A 23,737-nucleotide genomic window follows, 5' to 3' on the forward strand; every position below is an offset into this window, starting at 1 on the left:
CGTGCATGGCTGCCCACTGCTCTGTGTGTCCTGCTGTGTTCACCTGATGGGTCAAAAGCAGAGGACAAATGTCCCCCATTTGCATGTAGTGTGTCTGTGCATGTGTGTGGGATTAATAAATGTATCTTGTATCCTGTAGAAGCGTCCTTCTGTTAGTGATGGTGACAGTTCGAGATGTCACACTCCAGTCCTGCAGCTGGCGACATAATAACTCAGTGTGTGATTGTAATCTGTAAAAAACAGCAGAAGAAGAATGAGCGGACACCAACACCAGGAAGCGTCCAACGTCACGTGCCAAACCAAACACACACACCCTGCTGCGGGATAACACACTTCTGGATGTAGCTGAGTGTTGAGGTATTTAACTGGTGGAGCATCGGGACTGGTTCGGATCCAGCAGACTGACTGAGGCTCGCCACTGACTCCACTGACTCCAGGGGCTCCATGTCGCCCTGGAGCAGCTGTGTTGTGTTTTCTACACAACATGGCGGCCACCATCGGCCCGCTCCAGCCGGTGTAGCAGCGAGCCGTGGCCGAGGAGAGCAGCCTGTGGTGCGGGTGTGAGAAGCTGAGGAGAGGAGATGGACGTGATCTCTCTCAGCTCAGAGGACTCGGACGTGGAGGTCCTCGGCTCCATGTACGAGCCCGGGCCGCCACCGCCCCCCTCCTCTGACGTCACCCGCACGGTAAGAGAACTGCTCCTGCCGTTACCTTAGCAACAGCTCCTCCTATATGCAACCGCAATTCACTCGCACGCAACGGTCACCACCACCTGCGTTTTGGCGCCATCATCAGTCAGATGATAAGTATGACACATCATTGAACTCTTCATATTCAGATATAACAGAGGGTATTTCCTCCCATTTTGTTTTTGTTTTGGGGGGGGAGGGTTATATTTCAATAAGCGTTTTAGTCCGTAGTTATCACCTTAACAATTATGCTAGCTGAACGCTAGCTACGTCTACTTGTTAGGTTACAACGTTCAGCTGCTAATTGTCTATCGCAGTATTTATTTATACAGTACACATTGCACACTGTAATACTTTTCAGATAAAAATGTCAAGAAAAATGTAATATTGCTGCCAATTACGAATGGTAACACTCAGTTTCGAGACTCTTCCTCCACAGCCCCTTAAATTAAATCCAGCCGCACCAACTCACACACACAGATATCAGTCTCCTTAATGCCCGCTACTTTTCAAATCAAAATCTCTGCATTATTTCACGAAAAGGCCCCAAAACGTCCTATCTTGCAATATTAAAGAAAGTGAGAAGAAAAGGCCTGGATCTGTCCTCTGATCCAGATCTGCAACAACATGTTATTGGTTCTTCCCTGACCCGTACGGTGTCTTTCCACCAACTTTTGTGGTAATTCTTCCAATTGTTTCTGTGTAAATTGCTAAATATCAAACAAACGAACAGATAAAAACATGACATCTGATTGGCTTAGATAAAAGGTCAATTGTATTCCTTTCTTGGCTTCCTATTTAAGTCTGAAAGGGGAGCCATGGACCACCAGTCAACTTACATTGAAAAAATGACTCATTTGTGCAATGGTCCATTTAAAGACAATACTTTAACTGACATTTTATCCAAGGTTACTTTTTGAGAAACGTGTTAATGCACCAATCCTTTTTAATAAATAGAACCAGAGACTGTATTACTAATATGTGTGATTATGTATCTAACCTTATTATTAAGTGAACTGTTTTTCTCTTTAATTTTCCCTTTTCTAGAGGTATATCGACCTCACGGATCCAAGGTGGATATTTCCAGAACAGAGAAAACGCAAACTACATACTTCTACCACTATCTTGGCAGTGATAGACTTGACTGAATGTGAATCAGCAGATAGGACAGAAGAGAGGAACACTGAAAACCAACCCTCAATCCAACAAGATTTTAACTTTGAGAAAAGCTCTCAAGATTCAACTGTTTCCGCACTGCAGCAGGACTGTGGTGACCTGAAGCCGGAGCTGAGCAGTTTGGTTTCTCAGACTCAAAACCAAAAGAAGAACGATGTCGTACAACCCTGCGATCAGAAACCAGTAGTAAGATTGAGACGACTGCCATTTCTCGAAGCGCTTGTTGGAGATTTGGAAACATCCAAATCTTCTGTCCTTTTAACCAAAGACTGCACAAAAATGTCACCGAGCTTTAAACAACTGAGCATTAACAAGGGTGCACCCGAATCCATGACAACAGCATCCAATGTTAAATGCATGGAACCTTCACCTGATGAGTCTCCTAAGGTCGCTGAGTCTCTTATCATAGAGGAACAGCAGGAGAACAGTCATGAATTTTCTAGCACACATTTACACTACCTCGCTGATCACACATCCCATAACTCTCCAAACACCAGTCTGAACCCTTCTGAGCTGCTGGACCCTGACCCTCTGCCACACAGAAGTCCCGTCTCTCGCGAACCTGAAGTCGATCCACCTCCCACATCTGAACGCACGCCAGCCGAAAACAAATCCGAACGTCAGTCGGACAAGGCGGAAGTTGAAAGGCCCCCAAACAGCCCTGACTCCTACTACAGCATCCCCGGTGAACCCCCTTTGTCAGTATCTAAAACCGAGGACATGGATGACGGGCCTGGGAACGAGGCGTATAGAGGGGATATGGAATCTGACAGTCCACTGTCGTTCTTCTGGCAAGACGAAAGTGACGACGTTAACGAAGACAACCGATTTCAGAGCAACATCATGACGGCCAGTGAAGAGGACAGGCATTTTGTGTGCCCGGATGCACTCAGGGAAATAATGTCTGGATCCTACCGAGGCCTGGTGAGAGACAATTCTTCATGCTTTTGTAGATGTCATTTTCTGTAGCTCTCATTACTTGTCATATGTTGTATTCTACGCAGAAGGTCGAGCTTCTCTTTTCAATGTTATGAATTATTTTTTTACTTTCTAAGAATAATGTGGAATATGAAGCTTTTGGAACTCCGAAGGTGCTCTGCCGTCAGAGCCTGAGCCAAGTGTACTGTACCATTGACGAGGACTTCCCAGAGGGCACTTTGGAGCTCTTGTCTGATCTACTACAGCCGGGTTTCTATCCCCCCAGAGAAATCTCTACCCATCTACTGCGCAACATTCTGCTCAACCCACAGCGTCCCCATCACCTGTGTGTGCAGGCGTTTAATCTGCTGATGAGGACACAGAGGTGAGGAGACCATAGGAGTTTATAGTAGAGTTTATAGTAATATATTATCTGTAACCTTTTTTTATAGAAATATATAATCTGCCTTTTATATCTACTATCTTCTTTTTAAGTCTTTGAATTCAGATATTTAAGTTGCTGTCTGGTTGCAGGCACCACATGGCTGATAAAACCTCAGTTACGTGGGACTGGGAGTTGTTGACCTCAGTCGTGGCCAATCAGGTAATACTCTTGGCAGCAAAATATGAGACTATGGGGTAAAGAATCAGAATCAGAAAGTATTTATTGCCAAGTAGGTTAACACTTACCTGAAATTTGCTTTGGTTATTGGTCCATACAATGAACATAAAAACACAATAAATAAACCACACATAAGAAAAACAATAGTAATAATAAAAATTTGGTGATGTATCAGCATTTGATACAATCAGTATTGTAGAGGAGAGACTCATTTATACTGCCTCCACGTACAAAAAGAGATATGTCCTTGACTCCTTCTCAAACAATATATTTGTCACTGCCCACGTACTTCCATGTGTCCTTTTATGTCCCAATAGTTGCTAAGCAATACATCCAATAGAGGGCAGTACAGAGACCAGAGTTTCTCACACTTCAAACATGGCAATGGTGGTGGAGGTTGTGACAATGTACTTTTTAAGAAAGATGGAGAGGCCATTCAATACATCATACAAATATACAAATATTTGATAATAGTCACAATTTAAAAGACTTATTTACCGTTGCAGCTTAAATATTTACATGTCTCCCTGTCACACCCTGTGACTCTTCCTTAGGACTGTATAAGTAAACAATGTGAGGTTGTGCGCATGTTCCTGGAGTACGTGGTGCAGACACTAGAGGACGACTTCCAGGCCAAGCGCTCTGTTTCCGCCCTCCATCATTCCATCACTAAAGCCACATTGTCATGCGATCAGCAGTTTCCTCAAGTCAGGTAAGTTTGGTAACCAGAGACAACGTAGAATTCAACCCTTTTTTTTAGTTTCATTGCACCTTACCGTAAAATACATTTTATTTACAATTATACTGTACACCAAGATAAAACTAATGCAGCTTTGAAACACAGTCAATTCTGCCTTCACAATAATTTTCAGGTTGGTGGAGATATTTAATTGTACCTTTTTACTTTGAGGTGCTTCTATTTTTTAGCCACCCTTGATATAAATGAGGTGAACAAAATGTTAGAAATAGTGATCACATCATATGATCACATGAATGATCTTTCCTACACACTGCCTTCTATACTGTCACCTAGCTTTGTGCTTTGTTACGGCAATGAGTGTCTTTACAGTGACATATTACTTAAAGAGTACAGCCAAAACCTCCACCTGTTTACTGTTAAACAAACTTCTGCATAGAGAATCAAGAGTGAACATAGCCGGTAAATAACTATGGTTTGTGGGACCTGTTATTTTAAATTGCTAGTATGAGACGTCCTGAAGCTACATAACGTGAACAGGCAGCTCAAAGTTGTAACATGCTTCATGATGTGAGCCACAACATTATTATAGTACACGGATAGCAATTGCTAGCACTTCCCACACTTCTGGCGATGTTTTATTGTTTGTTTGTTTTCAGGGAAGTCGTCAAGTGGCTATTTTCTGCCATCATGAAATCGACAGAGTACGGGGAGAGTAGAGAAACAGTCCGAGAGAAAGATGAACAAATCAGGTGAATAACTGATGTTTGTACAGCTTGGCATTGCCAGACCAATTCACCATCTGGACAAGTGCATGAACACGACTTTGCTGATTGGTTTGGTTTCCAGGCTCATGTATTTGTGTGGCCTCACTCAGATTTCTCTTTCTCTCCTGCAGAATGGTGCTTGTCTTCCAGAGGATGCTGTCTCTGGCTCTGGAGGTGGACCACTCTCCGGCTCTCAGCTCTATCAAACTGGCCCAGGAGCTGTTCCATATGCTCATCAGCAGTGAGCCTTTTCGAGCATGCAGGTGAGGAGGAGCAGGAAGCAACTTGAGCAGCTTTCTGTATTCACCTTTCAAGGGGAAGGTGAAGATGTGACGAGTGGGAGAAGGGTTTCCTTTAACTGTGTATAATTACACGATATACTTGGCATAATTCTAGCTTTTTATGATGTTAAATATAACACCGATTCCTGACTGGATGCAACGCAGATGCATTTGGGAGCAAATATCAGAATAAAATGTTCCCAATGAAGACGTCCTCACCTGCTCTCTGCGTCAGCTAGCAGGCTGAGAGATGTCACTTTTATTTATTTAGTTTTACATTGGCCCTGGAACATTCTGCAAAAGCTTCATGCTAGTTTTTTTTTTTTTTAGATTTGAATCTATGAAGTTAAACCTCACTAGTAGCTACTTGTTTGCTAGATGGTAAAGTAACTATATTCGTACAGCAAATAACAGTTCATCTATATTACAGCCTATATATAAAATATGTCAGTAAATTAAAAACAATTCCTTCTGTCTGAGGAAATGGCTTAAACTAATTTTCAATGCAAATAGTGCAACAAAACATCTCATCTCGGTTCATCGTTCGTAGTACATCTGAATAAGTTTATTTTCTCCACCTGCTAGATGTAACTCCTTGTCTAAGTATTTAAAGTATAATGCGTAAATGATGAATTCCAGGTTATGAATAAATAATGAGTGCAGTCACAAAATGATTTTGAATTACACATTTTACTTTTTAAATGCCATCTACTAGTTTCTCATTAGATCTTGCAAAGTTAACTTGAAATGATGTAACCAATGCACCAAAGTAAACTTGAACTGTGTTCAGCCCACAGAGCAGTTACAGGAGTTCTCATTAGCCACCTGAAGAGAGAGGGTTTACTTGTTGTTGCTCAAAACAGTGAAAGTAATGGCTTGCTAGTGGGAACTCATGTGATTGCCTTGTGGGGGCTGAGCCTCCAAAACCATTCAGTCTTTTTATGTATCCCTGCTTCTTAAGAGATTTAAGATTTGGAAATACAGGAGAAGCTTTCGCTGATTCAAGTAAAATTTATTTTAAAAAAGCGTATTTTGTTACAATACATTTATTTCTAAAATAACATTGTAGATGTATTTAATAACCTTACACATTATTTCCAAATTGGTACAACACTTAACAGATACATAATCATTCCAACGGTCCACTAGGCCTAGTTCCCCTGTTTTTCAAGCAATCACTGAATGATATCTTTCCACCTCCCAGGATGTTGCTGCTGGAGAGCCTGCAGAGCAAGCTGTTGACATGTAAGCTGTTGGAACATCTGTTGGACTATGCATGTCCGCTGAAAACCTCTCTGCCCATGTCGCTCAGTCTGCTGCTGCACTTTCTGAAGAACTGCACTCTCACACCAGACCCCACGGTGAATATTAGACTCGTGTCAAGGGTTTTTCATTTCCTGTTTTCACATTCATCAGCCAGACTTTTCTCAGATCTAGTGGTATTTCTGACTTCTATTGTGCTTACAAATTCATGAGAAAAAGATTGTGGCAGTGTGAATGAGATCATTTCATTCTTCAGGATGGTGCAGAGAGGTGGAAGAGGTGGGAAGAGTTGGTCCATCTACTCTGGATGTTGCTGCTCAGCTACAACGTAGCGATGAAAGGTGAGAATTTGGGAAAGCGTGAAGACGTTTGGTTTCCTCGTATCTTCAAATACCAGCTGAGGGCTCAACAGTATTTTTAGCTGTGACTCTGGAATGGGTCTCTTGTAAATCGTAAATGTTCAAAAATAACAGGTGAAGTGATGGTGGAAGGCAAAATGTGGCTTTCTTGAAGAAAATTCTACTTTCTTGATTCTTGTTGTTCTGTGTTTGTTCCCTCATGGTTGAATGCACTTACTGTAAGTCGCTTTGGACAAAAGCGTTCGCTAAATGAAATGTAATTTAAAATACAATAAATGATTGTTATACACAGCATATACATCCGGCTCCCTAAAGTCTGGTGGGCTGAAGTATCTTATCACCATGTCCATGCTAGTGTCCTGCTGCCAGGAAGCAGACAGTGCATGGAGCCTGTGGGAAACTTTAGACTCCAGTGAATGTGCAATGTGTGCTTTGATGCCATTTGGGACTGAACTCTGCAGTTTTATTTTTGTACAGCAGAAAGAGGAAAGAGGGTGAAGCCAAAGACTTTACTGGGTTTAGAATTACCGCAGAACTGATCTTGATAAATCATTGTACCAGGATTAACATCTGTGTTGTGTGACCCGATCACACGTGGTCAGTGCAGAGTTCATGTCTGAGCGCAGTGAGATCAGATCCCTCAGGATGGAAGTTAATACCAGGTCTTAACGGGGCCTTAGTCTCGCCTTTTACCCACTGACAACTTCTGAATTGATCTGAGTGTCTTTATTTCTTTACACAATCTGCTAAATTTAAATCTAAATGTTATGCTAATTTAAATAAATTTACATTTCTCTGCTCTGCCCTTTTTTTTACGTATTGATTTTGTTCACTCCTAATTAAAATGTTTGGGCCACCATAAAAGTGCAAGTACATTGAAAAGGTGATATGTATCGACTCTAATGGAGAATTCTTCCAGGACAAGGCTTACACGTTAACTTTCTAATATAAAATGTCTTTGTAATACCTGAATATTAAAGCATTTGAACAACAAATACAAATTCTCACTTGACTTCCATCAAGGTCCACTTTGGTTCATGCCTAACATCATTCATATGTTCTCCCCCAGACATCCTGTGCAGCTCTGTCCGTGAACAAAGGGACCGGGTGAGCACCATGGTCTACAAGCCAGATGATAAGATAACCAGGTCAGCCACTCGTGAAGCTGTGGACGCCTTCCTGTCCAGATCCCGGGCTGACCTTGGCCAAGCATTACCTCTCCACGTGGAAGAGTCGCTCGCCTATCTGCAGAATCACCTGCTGGATGTCTGCCAGTGTTGAATTAAATGTTGATCTGATGAAATGTTCGTCGTTGAGCCCATTGTTCTCAGAGGAGCTCCTGAATTAATTTATTTTATTTTATTAATTTTACAAGTTCCTTTGTACATTTTTTAAATAAAAGGTTGTGCTTTGAAGTGAATTCACGTGTGGTTATTTTTAGCCATCAAAGGCCAATCTGTGACGACACGTAGAATAGATTAAACCATGACGTCCTCACTGTTGGATCCCACATGGCTGCAAATGATTCCGCCACCTCCACGCAATGTCTCCACGTAATGTCTCCATAAAGTGAAGTGAAAGGTGAGCGATCCCGATCATCCATCTCATTCCCCCCGGTCTCAGGGATTGTATTTACTCCTCTTCCACAGCTGGTTGCAGCTCCTGCTCGTCGACCAATCAGATCGAGCGCCGTTATCGGCAGAGGAAAAAAAGAAAAAAACCTCCCAGTCGCCATGATACAGCAGCGGAAGCGGCTGAGAAGTAGCTAGAAAACAAAAGGGAACACGCAGTCGTACTCGCGGTCTGGTATGCTCTTGCAGGTAAAAGTGCCATCCTCCCTCCGGGACCTGAACTGGTTCCACCGCGTACACGTGTGAACCCGCCGCGGCTGCTCCCCGGAGAAACGTCTGATTCGAGCAGGACGTCGGTCAGTGTCGAGCATTTGGTGTCTGTGGAGGTTTTAGCCAGCAAGCTAACTCGAGCTAGGCTAAGTAGCTCGCCGTGGCTCGCGGGGCCAGCGTCGTGTAGCCCCGTTGCTCCTATGTTTATCTCCGCGGTGGGGATTGTTGCAGCTGCTGGTGGGTTAGCTAGTTGGCTAGCTAGCTGCGGCTAACTAATGCGCCGCATCGTGGCCTAGTGTTAATACGAAAGTCGGTGCTTTGCTGTTATGTAAACAGCCATCGTTCCGTATCTTTACATGTCGCTGTGAATCTCCTTCCGCCCGGACGCGGCGTGAAACTGCGCTAACTGGACTAATTGAACCCACTTCGCTTGTCCGTGTCCACCGTGCTAGTTAGCAACCGAGCTAGCGTTAGCCACTTAGCGTATGTTATGCACAGTTTGATGGCTGCCTATTTAGGTCCAGCTAGGCTAGGCTAACCACCTATCATAAACGAGAGGAAAATCGACTAACCTTAGCTAGCTCTACCTGCACATTCAAAAATAAACTTCTCTTTTATCTTGTCACTGAGTCAATCGTTAACTGTTTAAATAGCCTGTGTAAGTGTAGCCGGACAAATATTGCACTGTGCTAATTTTGATGTTGCTTCTTATGTAACTCCATTGAGTTCAATTCTCATAGAAAGCTCTTTTAAATGGTATGTAATCATATCTGCATTCTAAACGATTGGAAACAACTTAATGCTTTAATCATATTTCGGTCTTCCACGTGTTTTCCGTGTGACGGGTTGTATTTAAACCTTTGATCGTCATGTGTACACATGCTAGCATTTCTAAACTCCATGCAAATATGATCACCTGATTAGCTATTTTCATAACCTCATTTGTTTTAAAGTTGTTCCAGCTTCACGCCAAATGTACTTAGTTGGTGCGCATTTGATGCCATCTTGTGAAACTGTTTGCTCTGATCATGAATCCCATTTAAAATCCAAATGTATTTTGTAGTGTTATAGGAATGCCCAAGGAAAAATATGACCCGCCAGATCCCAGGCGGATGTACACAATTATGTCTACCGAAGAAGCAACAAACGGGAAGAAGTCATACTGGGCTGAGCTTGAAATCAGTGGTGAGTATGACCAGGGAGTCGGACTAGTTTTATTGAATATCCATTTGTCACACACACCTTTTGAAACTGGCTTTGAGATGAGTCACATTAGACTCTGGTGTCCACTTTAAAATGCCGTCTTTCTTCACAAATAACACTGGTGCTGAACACATCCGACCCATGCAGAGCTGCAACTGAGGATTAATCTTTATTATCAACTAACTTCCCATTATTCTCTTGATGAACTGTTTGACCTGTATAAATAAAGGAAGTAGTGTTAATGTCCATCAGTTTCGAAGATTACAGCATGACCACTTCAGATTTATTGTTTTGTTTGACAAATGGTCCATAAACCAAACATTACATTTAGTATCACAGCCCACAAACTGTAAATACCACATTTCAACCTCAACACAAATGCAACAAAAATTATCTTTTATGTGGTATATATTATCAAACTTGTCAGGATTTTGTTTTCTCTTGATTGAATAATTGATTAATCAACTAATCATTGCAGCTCTTGGCCCTCGGCAGGTGTTCCCAGGTTTTAAATGAGTCAGTATAAAATAGTTTATAGCAAAGCAGCATCGACAATCAGTAAACTAAAATGTTTCTTTCTATTTGATCCTTATTGTGTTACGAAATTCCACTCGAACATCAACCTAATCATTGTGGCTTCAGTTAACCCACTTTGACCCATTCACATAGGAAACAGTTTTTCCTGTTTTTTCCTTTTGTGTGAATGGAATGTTATTTAGATAAGGTGACTTAATTCTCCTTTTGTGTGCGTGTCTGTCCTTTTCCCACTGCCTCTACAGGCCGAGTAAGGAGTCTCAGCACAGCCCTGTTTTCTCTCACCCACCTCACTGCCCTGCACCTAGCTGACAACTCTTTGTCACGCATCTCACCAGAAATTGCCAAATTACACAACCTGGTGTACCTGGATCTCTCATCCAATAAGATAAGAAGCCTGCCGTCAGAGCTCGGCAACATGGTGTCTCTCAGGTGAGTGATCTCAGACAAGACATTTGCCCCTTAGTGTTGGCACAATGCAAAAGGATAGCTGTCACAGGGTTGCTGTTGAATTTCATTTTGGCACCCACACATGTTGCGCAGTGTTTTCACTCATGGCAATGTGAGTTGTCTGTTAATCTCAGATTTAATATTTATCTCTTGAACTATTTAAAGGTCCCATACTTTACACTCTTTTGCTGTTTTCTGAATTACAAAAAGTCGATCAAACTACATGTTGTAGTCTACTACTGCTTGACAAAACTGAAATGAGATGAATGGGTGGTCAAATTCCGGCTTGATTTGGTGTGGAGCTTAATTCCACAGCCTTGGGTCTTATTATGGTATAAACCCCTGGATCATGTGGCAGAGGCACACTGGCTATCCACAGTGTTGCTTATTCCCAGCCCAGTGCAAGCGTTGCAGAGCCTGGTGCCACTTCCTCAAGTTCACAGTTGGGAGACCCTCAGGTTGAACTGGCACTGTACCAGCAGGCGTCGTGGCCAGACAAGGAAGTGTGCATGGCCCCATAGACCATTGGGATGAACTGTGTAGCCAAAGTTTTTTAAATTACCTAGACTATAGCACCTTGCCTTATTTTGTCTTTCCAGTAACTCAAAATTAACCCTTTTTTTGACATTCCACTCATAATAACATAGAGGATTTCTAGCTTAGTTTTCTTCATTGTGTAGAGCTGTGTGCAGCTCTCTTTTCCCCAATGTCTCTCTCACAAACCCATCGGTTCATCGCTCCCTGTCAGACTTGCCAACAGCAGCACTGGTAGTAATACTGCCTCATGGGTAGGCCGTTAAAACATCCATTACGTTTTTATTGTTAAATAACACCAGTAGTTTTCATGTTTAAGCTGTGCACGTTCCCTCAATGGACATGCAGTTCTAAGCAGGGGGGCAGAACTCTGCTTACAACATTCCCTCTCAGTGTGTCTGTCACTAGGACCCTCATAGGTCTGCGTTTTCACAGTATTCATATACTACTAGACCTGCTTTATAATAATGCAAGACATGAAAAATCTCACTTTCTACAGTATGGGACCTTTAAATTTAAGATGAATAAAGTTGGCATTTGTCATTGATATTTTTCATGCCAGCAATGTGGTAAATATTTTCCTAAAGGTAACACAGATGGTTGTTTTCCCAGGGCTGATTTCTAATAATCAAATCCCCATATGTGCTCCACAGGGAACTGCTTTTAAATAACAACCAGTTGCGGGTTCTGCCATTTGAATTGGGGAAACTCTTTCAGTTACAAACACTGGGGTTGAAAGGTGAGTGGCTTATCAATGTGTTAAGTAGCCATTCTAGCCTTGAAATCCCATTGCTGTCTTAGGGACAATTCAAGCCACTTTGCTTTTCCTTCACCAGGAAACCCACTTGCACAAGAAATTATGAGCCTCTACCAGGAACCTGACGGCACGCGGAGACTGCTCAACTACTTGTTAGACAATCTGGCAGGGGCTGTCAAGCGCAGTGAGTCCCCATCTCCCTTGCAATTTTGAGACTGACTCACGAATTGCCTATATACGATCCTTAATTCATTATCATCGCATGTATTTGTAGATGGGAACATTGTGAAGCCAACAGTTCATTATAAAACATGTGTGTTCATCTTGTCACCCATGTGAAACTATTTTTCTCTGCTCAGTTACATCAGAGCAGCCCCCAGCCCGGTCATGGATCTCACTCCTGGAACCAGACCGAGCACGGCCCTCAGGTAAGAGCAATATGAAACCCTTTTTTGAATCCCTAGCTGTTCCATAAATATGAATCTAGCTTTTATCCATAAAAAGGACTGTCGGTCTCTGGCTCTGACAGTTTCAAACAGAACATTTCGTCCCTAGCCTCACTCTCTCAAACGCACTGACCTATCTATTGCTTAATGGTCAACCCTTAAAAAATAACTTGAATGATCTTTTAACACCAAATCCTCCTTGTTCAACTCTGCTCTCAACATATAATAAGACTGTTGATCGGTGATGTGACTCTGCTGCTGACACTTTCATTTTCAGTATATAACTTCAGTGTCAGACTAAGTATTGCAAATTGGTGTCATGGGAGCAACCACTGATGCAAAAAAATAACCAAACAAATGTTATCTCTTCAAAAAAATTTAACTGAAACACACGGTTGGGCCGACGGGCAAGTTAAACAGTCGGTATGTGCCTGAGCACCATGTAACACCGGTAACCATGACTACAGTGGGAACCCTTGGTTTGATCATGTTGTTTTGACTAACTTAAAAAACGACTGCTCTTAGGCTTGTTCACAGCTGCAAATGTATGTAGAATTGTATTTCAATGAACACTGGTAGAAATAAACAATGCAAATGTTTTTAACACTGACTTTCAAAAGAAAGCATACAGCACACAGGTAGATTTTATTTTGGTCGTTTATTTAAACATGTGTGAAACTGCCAATACTTTACCTTTTTATAATTAAAACTAAAGAAACACAAAGACACCAAAAATCCTGAGCTTCTTCAGCATTTCTTAAATGTGATTTGTCTGTTCTTCCCTCAGCACTGTTCTCTGTGATGTGCTACAATGTGCTGTGTGATAAGTACGCCACACGACAGCTATATGGCTACTGTCCCTCATGGGCTCTGAACTGGGAATACAGGAAGAAATCAATCATGCAGGAGATCCTGGGCTGCAACGCAGACGTCATCAGTTTACAGGTGAGACACAGACGTTAAAACATGACCCTGTTTTTTTTAACATAACTAAGAAAACATTTATTTTGTGTTTGAAGGCTGATCAAACAGAAATGCAAATAAATAAATATTGGCTTATGCTAGCTTGACATTTTTGGCCACACATCCAGTCAACACCATGAAAGAAATGCAAATAAGTTGTTATGCAATTCAATAACTCTGCACTAAATGCTCCCTTTGTGAAGCATGAAGTCCAGTGCTCACACTGTATTAACACCGATGTGAGGCTGTTTTCTCTTCCCTTAAATATGTAAAAAAAAAAGCTAAATATTTTGGGAAGTGATTTTGTAATACTACTGGAAAGTTTTTTTTTGATTACGTTTTGACATTTGGATGTGTTTAAGAGGGCTGTGTTTTGATTAATCAGTGCTGTCAAGGCCTGTTTGTCTGGTTTAATGAACTTTCATCTTTGTTTATATTTGGATCGTTGTTTTTGTTTCTCTTTATAAGAAAATGTTCAGAAAAACGTGGATAATTGTATTGAATTGTTTGCCTCAAATAATTAGTTCTACATATTTTCTTATGACATGAGCAGGAATAATTCAAATCATTTAGACTTATTTGCTGCTATTACAGCTGCTACTTGTTTCTCTGCAAGTGTTTATGTTTACATGATTGTGGTGATATTGATGTCCATCCTAAAGCATGTGTTTGTATTTTCTTTTTGTTGATTACAGGAAGTTGAGACAGAGCAGTACTACAATTTCTTCTTGCCCGAGCTGAAGGAGCAGGGATATGAAGGGTTCTTCAGTGCAAAGTCACGAGCTAGGACTATGTCAGAGTCGGACCGTAAACACGTAGACGGATGTGCAATTTTCTACAAGGGCGATAAGTATGTATATACGGTTTGATTTTTGATATGTTTTTAAATAGCCTTTACAGTTAAACTTACTTTTGAATATTTGTTTTTCATAAGCACTCAATCACTTGCTTGGTGCTCTAAGAGACAATCAGTGCCACAAAAAAGTTATCATCTAACATTTAAATTAATTGTTTAATTGTAGCTGATCATTTAACAGATGCAGTAACTGTAACAAAGAGTTATTAGGTCACAAAGGGATTCTTAAAGTGGGGAGTTTCAGGAGTTGCTCGGTGAATGGAGTTAAGAGATCAAATGATATTAGTTATCAAAAGGAGATCAGAGTAGTTTAAAAATATTTTTTATTTGGTTAGAGATAGTTCAGAGAAAGTAGTTTTGGGGAATTTATAGTTTCATACTTTCCCCAGAAACTGATTAATACTTTAACATAAAGGCTGTATTTTACCAACTGTTAATTGTCAATTAATTCCAATAACATCTTGATCACAGAGGCTCTGTAATACTGGGAATCTGTGACCTATGCTTCTATTTTTAGTGTTGTGTCTTGCTTGTTCCTTGTTTTTGTTGAATGGGTGTACCACAGTTGACCTGTCAAACCGGTCCGATTATCAGGCCTATACAGTTTTTCGTTGTAGCATTCAGAGCGTGTCAACATTGATCCTGGTCGTTGTGGTAAAGATGACCTCCTATAACCTGTGTGTTTACTGTGCTTTCCCGCTTAATGCGGTTTCAGGAATTGTAAAACCACAAAGTATCTGCATTCATGACCAACACAAACCCTAGGCTTCAGACTGGATACACATTATTCTGAAAAGGACGTTTTTTCACTGTTAGTACCGTATCACTTAGCTGAGCACTAACCTCTCGCATTTTGAGAAAACATTGGCGAAAGATATAAATGAATGAGATTGTTGGGTCCTATACTTGAGTCTATTATAGCTGCTTTCAGAATAAAGTACTCATCAGACCGCACATGAAGTATTGCTTGGACATTACGATTAGTTGTTGAAATTTGCTCCAATAACAGATTGAACTAGTAGGGAACTAGTAGGGAATAATTAAGTCAGTCCTTGGTGTTAACGGTGTACCGCTGCTCGTATGATAAAAGAAGTATATGGTTCTTGATGGAGCTACACATAGTCTAATTGCTTTCTGTGGGTGTGAAGATAGAAAGGAGTGAAGTTACCATACCTCTGCAGCCCTCCTACTTCCTGCTTGATCTTAGCAGTCTGAGGCCTCTTTAATTGCTATTAGCACAACACGCCTCAAGTCGCTCTTATAGGAAACTGGTTTGGCAAGAATTATATTTTGATAAACGCAGTGACCTGCTTCTGCTGCACCAACTGTCTATGTGAGTCTGTGTTGTAGAAGTGCAATGCTAAATCAATGGGGGACTATTTAAATAATAAAAAATTACATACATTTAAACCCTCTTAAAAAGCATTATTCTAATTCATACAGTTTTGAGTTGGTGAAATTAAAGCAGTGCAACATTGTGTGATTAGCATTTGCCTGTAGTAAATACAATAGCATGTTTTTTACTTAAAATTAAAAACCCACCAGCTCTCATCTCTGTATTTTGGGGAAGCTAAAAAGTCACTTGAGCCTTATAATTAAAATGAATACAAAATACTTGTAACTGTAATTCTACACTAATATACAATTGTCTAGTTTAATTACAGCAATGCTTCTACCTGAGAACATTATTACACAATGTCCCATTTCCTCTGAAAGAGAGAAACATTTTAATTTCACCAAATGACTGGGGAGTTCTGCTCGTTCTTTGAAGTAATATTATTTGTTTAAAATCATAAGTGGTTAGTTGGGGAAATTATAATTAAAATATTATACCTCTTGAGCCCCTATGCGGCCGGCTGCAATCATTTAGATTCTGAAGATTGTACGATGTTAGTCTGTGCGAGAGTTGGATCCAGGACTCTGTCTACTTGCTGCAAGTAGTTAATTGTGTGCTTGACCCATGCCATGCCCACTACAGCTCTCAGAAGTCGTTAAGTTCTCTCTTCTCTTGTTTCCCTCCGTTTGTCTCCAGGTTCAGTGCAGTGCAGAAGCACACAGTGGAGTTCAACCAGCTCGCCATGGCTAACTCCGAGGGCTCAGAGGCTATGCTGAACAGGGTGATGACCAAGGACAACATCGGAGTCGCTGTACTGCTTGAAGTCCGTAAAGAGATGATGGAGCTCTCCTGTAAGTAGACACACGGTTGTGATCCTTGGAATTGCATGTGTTGGCTTAAGATGGTCTTGTCCATCTCATTCTAAACTGATTTGTGTATCTGTGTGAAGCTGCAGTTAAAGCACAATAGATATTAAGTGTTAACTCTTTATCACAGAATGTTTTCATTTGTCAGTCCTCTTTGTTTCACTTTTGACTGCTTAACTTTTCCTCTCCTTTCAGCTGGAAAGTCACTGCACGGTATGGAGAAACAGCTGCTCCTGATCGCCAATGCCCACATGCACTGGGACCCAGAGTACTCTGACGTGAAGCTGGTCCAGACCATGATGTTCTTATCGGAGGTGAAGAACATAGTGGACAAGGCCAACCGCAGCCTCAAGTTGTCCTCTGTCTCTGGTGAAACTAACGCCATTCCACTGGTGCTGTGTGCTGACCTCAACTCCTTGCCTGACTCTGGTAAGTGAGCGATATGAATAAAGCTGTTGATGTAAAGTGTTGGTGTTACAGATTCAACAATATTATAATTGCTGATGATAGTATTGTTTTCCTGTATCTCCTCCTGGGTGTTGAGAAACCAAACTGACTTCTTACTTCACAAATGTGAAAGTGCAGATTTGTATCTTCTTTGAAATACAATTGGTTTTGTCATGTTCGTTGAACAAAACAAGTGTTTTGTAGTCGTTAACGTGATCTATCGATAATTGTATGGTCCATGTTTTACATTCAGATGATGGAAAAATAATGTGCAGACTAATTTATAATTTAAGTCATCATTAGTCAAAGTCACGTTCTTGCTCTAACTCTGTAGTTGTAGAGTCTTATAAATATAAATTCAGCACTAACTTCAAAGTGGAAGTCCAACAATATTTAGTTGGATCAAAAGATGTACCTACTTCACGTACTGGCCCCAAATTCATCAATCCCATTATGTGAGGAGATGATATCATCATGATCCTGTTTCCTGTTCATGTCCGTCTCATTGAGGTGCAGCAGTTGAAGGTAGAGTTGATCTGAAAAGGTGATAACATGTCACTGCTGTTAAACGATAGGTGTTCTGTGTGTATTGCACTGATTGTTGTTGGTGTGTGTCCCTGCAACTGTGCCAGAAGATTGAAGGAGATAAAATAGTTTCTATGCACAGACCTGGCTCAATATGCTGGGACCTTGTAGTGCCACTTGACTTTTCTCGATTCTGATGAAGACTCTTTCTCCTCTCTCCCCTGTGTTCAGGCGTGGTGGAGTACCTGAGTACTGGCGGAGTGGACTGCACCCACAAGGACTTCAAGGACCTTCGTTACAGCGACAGCCTGACCAAATTTAACTGCAACGGCAAGAGCAACACGCCCAACGGCAGGATCACCCATGGCTTCAAGCTGAAGAGCACTTACGAGAACGGCCTGATGCCTTACACCAACTACACCTTTGACTTCAAGGTATGTTTTACTGATGGGAAAAATGATTATTACCACCAAGGAGGTTATTTTGTTCATCAGGGTTTTTGTTTGTCAGTTGTTAGTTAGCAGGATAACACAAAAAACAATGAACAGATTTTTTTGATGAGAGGTGGAGCATGACAAGCAAGAACATATAAATGAGCGGATCTAGGAATTTTCTTTCACTTTGTTAGACATGGTAAGACTTAGTGCCTTAGAGGTGGTATATCCTTGTATATGCAGAGTGGTCAAAACGTACAAACCACTACTGACCTAGGGTGCTTTCCCATCTATATGTCATGAAAAAGTATTGTGTTCAAATGTAAACAAAGTGACAGACATGAACCTTGTTATATTTAAGACTCTTAGAATACACGCACATTAGAAATAGTGGGCTTGATTATTTTTTCAGGAAGTCTATCAAGAATGTTCTTACTTGATTTTGGAGAGGTGACCCCCCTATCTTCTTCTCTCCACAGGGTGTCATTGACTATATTTTCTACTCCAAGCCTAACCTGAACGTGCTGGGTATCTTGGGCCCCCTGGACCCCCACTGGCTCGTAGAGAACAATGTCAGCGGCTGCCCACATCCCCACATCCCCTCCGACCACTTCTCCCTCTTCGCCCAGCTGGAGCTGCTCCTGCCCAACTTGCCCCCCCAGGTCAATGGGCTCCATCTGCCTGCCCGCAGGTAGTGAGTCCCTGCCACACCGCCAGGGGGAACTGCAACCACAGCCTCTCCCTTTCAACCCTCCTCCCTCCCACTACCAGCTCTTCCCTCCACCACACCGGAGGAGGAAGACAAAAGAAACCACAACCTGTAAAATATTCGTACAGTGAGGTCTGGCCGACAGGGATTTCGTATAATGTTATAGATATTCTATATTTTTCTTTTTTCTTCTATTTTTCTTTTTTTTTGGTTTTGTTTTTTTTAACCGCTCGATTCAGTCCTGTGCGTCATATTTTGTGTTTTGGGTCCTTTTCCTCCTCAACATCCACCCGCCCACTCTGCTTCTGTCATCCAAACTAGTGGGGATGGTAGCTTATTCAGATTTATCACATGGGGGCGCTGTTTTGTGGGAGATTCGTAGTGGCTGCGGGGATGACATCTACCTGAAAAGCTCCACAGCTGATGGTCTGCTTGTCCGTCTGTCCTGTATAAATCTAAAACCAGCAAAGACGGCGGACATGTCAGTCTCAGACATCCAATATTGGCTTGTGCTTGTACTCCCCTGTATCTCTGGGCAGGCGCCTCCTGAATCTTTGTAGGATACATACACATCGGTTGATTCAGATGTGGCCGGCTCAGAGCAGCTTTTAGCTGGTGGATGTGCGTCCCTGCAGGTGGATGTACGGCAGCTATGAGGTGAGACTTCCTGCTGTCATTCTGTGGTGCTTAGGCCTTTTGTGTGCTCATGGCCTACTGTGGTGCTACAAGATGGTCTACACCTCGCCCCCCGGCCCTGGTGCATTAGCTACCATCCCACAGGCGCCTCAAGAACCACACGTCCGAGAACTACGTTCACCTGATTACACACGGGGAATATCTAGTGTTAATTTATCAAGGAGAAATGTTAGACTTAGAGCAGCTACCATCCTGTTTGCAGACTGTTTCACCCCCAGCTTGTATAGTTGTTAGGCTAGTCTTGTGCTTAGGAGCTTGTGTGGCCCACGTTATCACCTTCATTTGAGGCAAGGGGATTTAGGCTGATGTAAAATGTGATGGAGGGTCTATTACAAATCTTTTCCTTTTATCTTGATTGCTTTTAAGCAGAGAGAGAGAGTAATGGCTGATACCAGGAGTAAAACCAGCATTCCTCTCACTGTCTGGAGTTGCCATCCAACTCCACACATGCAAGCTTACATACACTTACACACAGACACACACCCACCCACTCACGTACAAGTAATTTGAAGGCAGATCTGTAGCACTATCTCTGAGGCCAGTAGTGACTTTCCCCAGCCATAAATTCCATACACAAAAGCAGTGGTTTTTTCACAAGTGTTTGTACAGAATAGAAATCTAGACTCAGTCTTTACATGATTGTATATGAACCACAAAAGACCTGTTTTCTGGCGTTTTTTGTACTAAGTAAATTATGATCAGATTTGAAAAAAAGATTGTATTGTAAACTATGGCTAAATTTTTATCCAGTTAATGTAAGATGAATTGATATTACCAGCTTGTACAAAAGACGTAAGAAAAGGTTGTTCAAGGCGTTCGCTCTCACTATTTTGCACTCCCTCGAGATTAACTATAATAATGTATCAATATTTTATTATTTTCCCTCTCCTTCCCCCTTTCCCTCTTTCTCTGCCCTTGATTTGATTTGCCGGCACATTGCTATAATTGTAAATAGACACTGGTTAAACTCTTGCCTGTTGCTTCTTGCCCATTTACAAAGCCATCGATCCACACTGCTGTCGTCAGTTCAGACTAAAGGACACGCGAGTCCAAGCCCACCGCCGACTTCACATCTGTTCATCTCCGTATCTCACACAATTAAAACAAATTCCAAACAAACACCACTCAAAACATCGTGCCTCACTGTAGCAGTTGTCGTCTTGCACTATTTACATTCGACGAACGCCTGAACAACCTTTTCTGCTTTTATTTTTAAATACCGTTGAGACATTTGTGAAGATTTTATGTCCTTTTTTTGGGTTCTTGTTAATGTTGATTTCCTTTTTTATGAGCTGTGACAATGTTATGATGATGTGTATAATATCCTTCCTATTCATTGAGCTCTCTAGTAATCAGGTATGGTTTCTCCCCACGGACCCCTTCCCCCTACTACTTGTAGGAACATTAGTAAACTGTCTTATCTGAATCCGCTCTCACATTGTTTAGCTCCCTCATTGAACCTTAGCACAGCTCTGTGCCCAGACCCGCCAGAATACCCTCCCCTCCTCCCCATGAATTTTAAATCTCCACAAGCTTGTGTCCACCCAAAAATCCCCCTCCCCCCATCCCTGAACCGCCCAACCTTGGACTTTACTTACCCACTATATTACTCAAGCTGTGTCTTTTACACCCCTTTTGCTCAACCACTTTGTATAGTTCTCTTCCCCTTGTCACTGCAGCTCTAGTGCCATCTGTGGACCCCGACCTCTGCATCGGGAAGAGGTGGAAAGCTGCTTTTGGAATGAAAGAGGGGCAGTGAGCTCAGCAGTTTTATTCTCCGAAGGCCGGGCAATCACCTCGCTATGAATCAAATTTGTTACACCCCAGATCGCCTCGAGAGAGAGAGAGATTTGTGTCAGTGGTGAGACGATTATGCCAACGGTCACGTTAACGCACGGACACAGCTGATGACGAGCACTTAGTAGATACAGATGCAGCTCCCCTCACTCCCTGTCCCCTCATATTAGCGAGTAAAGATCTTATTACGTCAGTGTACATGTTGAAATGACATTTTTAAAGCAAGAGGGAAGCAAGTAAATAGGAAATATAAATTTAGTCCTCAGATCGAGTTTCTTGTCCCATTTGTTTGCCCCCTACATGGTTGTTTTTTAAGTTTTGTTTTCCAATGGAAACCAATGTGTCCAGTTTGCATTTTTTTTCCTGAATTGCATTAGTATTGTAGTAGATTTAAAGGCTAGCTTTTTGTAAAGTGTGAATAAAAGATGTATCTCATGTTTCCTTTCTAAAAAGATATTGAATTGTGTTGTGTAAATCATGAATTCTATGATGGTGATATGTTAGCTACATAGGTTTTTTTTTGCTCCCAACTCCCGAACCCCTCCTCGTTTACTCCTCTACCATCACAAACCAAATCCCCTGTAGAAATCACGAGACGTCTTGGAGAAGTTGTCCTGGCGATGCTTATAGAATGAAGCTTACGGGGATATTCAAACTTTTTCTCACGATTATTCTTTCTTTTTAAACCTTCAGCTTTATTTTTGGGATGTTGCGTGGCACTAGCTGGAGAGAGCTAGTGCCTGTAGGTTAGGGCAGCAGAGCTGTCTTACTAGTGGCTGCAGTTCAGTACTAGAGTCACTATTCTGACTGGTTGTAAAACGTGTTTGTAAGACTAAGCTAATGTCGTGCCGCTGGTCGCTGGACTGGTCCTGTGATGATTTTGAGTAACGCTATAGTCATCTCATTCTGTTCTTGTGCATCACAGTGGTTTAAATCTGTTAAACTAGCTAGCTACTATCGATAGTCACCGATTAGACTCCCCCGCCTCCCCCCTGTCCTCTTTACCACCCACCTGTTAGCTTCAGCCAGTGTTCACATTGTTGGCTTCTATGTCTTCACTGTAGCAGCATGTTTCATAGTTTGGCTTTGTTAGGCTTCAAGTCTTTTGTTTTATTTCGCCCCAGGCTGCATCTCTGTAATGGTGCACACCAAAGCTGCTTGTTGTTCAGTTTTGTCGTAGGACGAGTTCATTCACCAACCAATCACGTCTTTTCATTTTGCATCCATATCATAGTCTTCATGAAACGTAGGGCTGTGAGGAAAGCAAGGTCCTTTGGTCCTTTTCCTTGAATCACACAAACATCCGTGTCACTGGGTGCAGTTTGCTTTCCCAACCCATCAACTTCAATTTAAAACTATCTTTAATTTCTGAAACCTTGGCAATAATATCCACACGCAATCAAAATGGGTTTTTAAAAATTGTATCTGGAAAATGTAGCTTTCATCTTTTAAAATGTGGTCCTCTGTTCTTCTTGGCATTTTAGCTACTTTTCACCTTCCTGCTCCGTTTCATTTTTTTCAATAACTTTCAAGCTTTTTTCCCCTTTCATCATCCATCTTGTATATTTGCTCATATCCTTCTCCCTGCTGATCTAGTGGTAGTTGTTCAATGATCAGGATTGTCTATCTGTAGTCAGCTGAGTACATATATTGATCTGTGTCACTGTGTTTATGCACTGGACCAACTATTGTTTACCATTCATGAAATACCAGCAAAAAAAAAAAAAGACGAAACACTTGCACAATGTTGTAGATTGTCCATTAACCCAGATGAGAAACCAAGGCAGCTGTTTTCAAATCAACACATACTGTTTTAAAAAGAAACTGAATGGTAAACAATGCTTTCTGTTGTACCCCTTAGCCGTCCTCTCGATTCCCTTTGGAGTAGTTTTCTTCTTTTATTTTGACTTTTTTTCTGTTTGACTACAGGATCTGCTTGTTTCCTTTACACCTACCTATGTATTTTCCTACTTCTGGTTGAAAATAAATTCTATATTATCTGTTTCAAGCTGTGTCACCTCTTATTATTTGCAATGGATATTGAAAAATAAATTCTATATCTGTTTTCCTTGTCTTGCCTCCTTTTGCTTCCTGGTTTTTCCTCAATTTTGACTCTTTCCAATCTTCATTCCCATTAAATTAAATCAGTTTTTAGTCATTTTTAGTTAGGTTTAATTTTTGAGATTTTTGTTCTTCCCACAAAGGAAATAAACTGATCACTGGCTTTTCACAGAAACATCGTTGAGTGGCTGTTGGAGTTCAGCTGTTTGAGGCTGGATCAGGAGGCCGAGAAGTTTTCTGCAGAGCTGCAGCTTTTCTGTCCAGACAGACCTGGCACCAGCGTGTGAATATCAGTGGGTGTTTGTTCGAGATTCGAACGTGCACAGACCTCGCTCTTCTCTGTGACAACCAGTGAGTTAGAGAGAGGCTGAAACCTGTGTCAGTAAATACACTCTCCCCCCCCACCCCCCCTGAAGTGTCCTTTAGTAAGACACTTATCCATTATCAGCACCGCGGGTGCTCTTTTGCAGCCGGAACTTGACCTTTTGATTTTCCTCCCACATGGCAAAT

The 23,737-nt window shown here is 41.6% G+C and overlaps 2 protein-coding genes across 3 annotated transcripts; both read left to right on the forward strand.

Moving 5' to 3' along the window:
* Positions 1-274: 274 nt before the first annotated feature.
* simc1 (SUMO interacting motifs containing 1) lies at positions 275-8,192 on the forward strand. Its single transcript, XM_061079583.1, has 10 exons — positions 275-686; positions 1,737-2,789; positions 2,921-3,168; positions 3,318-3,387; positions 3,960-4,117; positions 4,762-4,854; positions 5,001-5,132; positions 6,355-6,511; positions 6,670-6,754; positions 7,842-8,192. Exons 1-10 carry the CDS (start codon positions 582-584, stop codon positions 8,051-8,053), a joined length of 2,313 nt encoding a protein of 770 aa, XP_060935566.1. The 5' UTR covers positions 275-581; the 3' UTR covers positions 8,054-8,192.
* Positions 8,193-8,508: 316 nt separating this feature from the next.
* LOC133011311 (CCR4-NOT transcription complex subunit 6-like) lies at positions 8,509-23,174 on the forward strand. 2 transcript variants are annotated; one of them, XM_061079013.1, is made up of 12 exons: positions 8,509-8,592; positions 9,677-9,798; positions 10,596-10,782; positions 11,988-12,073; positions 12,171-12,275; positions 12,451-12,519; positions 13,325-13,482; positions 14,196-14,350; positions 16,389-16,543; positions 16,754-16,987; positions 17,762-17,964; positions 18,444-23,174. In XM_061079013.1, the coding sequence occupies exons 2-12, from the start codon at positions 9,687-9,689 to the stop codon at positions 18,657-18,659; spliced, it is 1,680 nt and encodes a 559-aa protein (XP_060934996.1). In that variant the 5' UTR covers positions 8,509-8,592; positions 9,677-9,686; the 3' UTR covers positions 18,660-23,174. The 2 variants fall into 2 exon arrangements, with proteins under 2 accessions (XP_060934996.1, XP_060934997.1); XM_061079014.1 differs by lacking the exon at positions 8,509-8,592 and adding an exon at positions 8,605-8,699.
* Positions 23,175-23,737: the final 563 nt, after the last annotated feature.

This window comes from Limanda limanda, chromosome 10 (genome assembly GCF_963576545.1).
Source record: "Limanda limanda chromosome 10, fLimLim1.1, whole genome shotgun sequence".
Lineage (NCBI taxonomy): Eukaryota > Metazoa > Chordata > Actinopteri > Pleuronectiformes > Pleuronectidae > Limanda > Limanda limanda.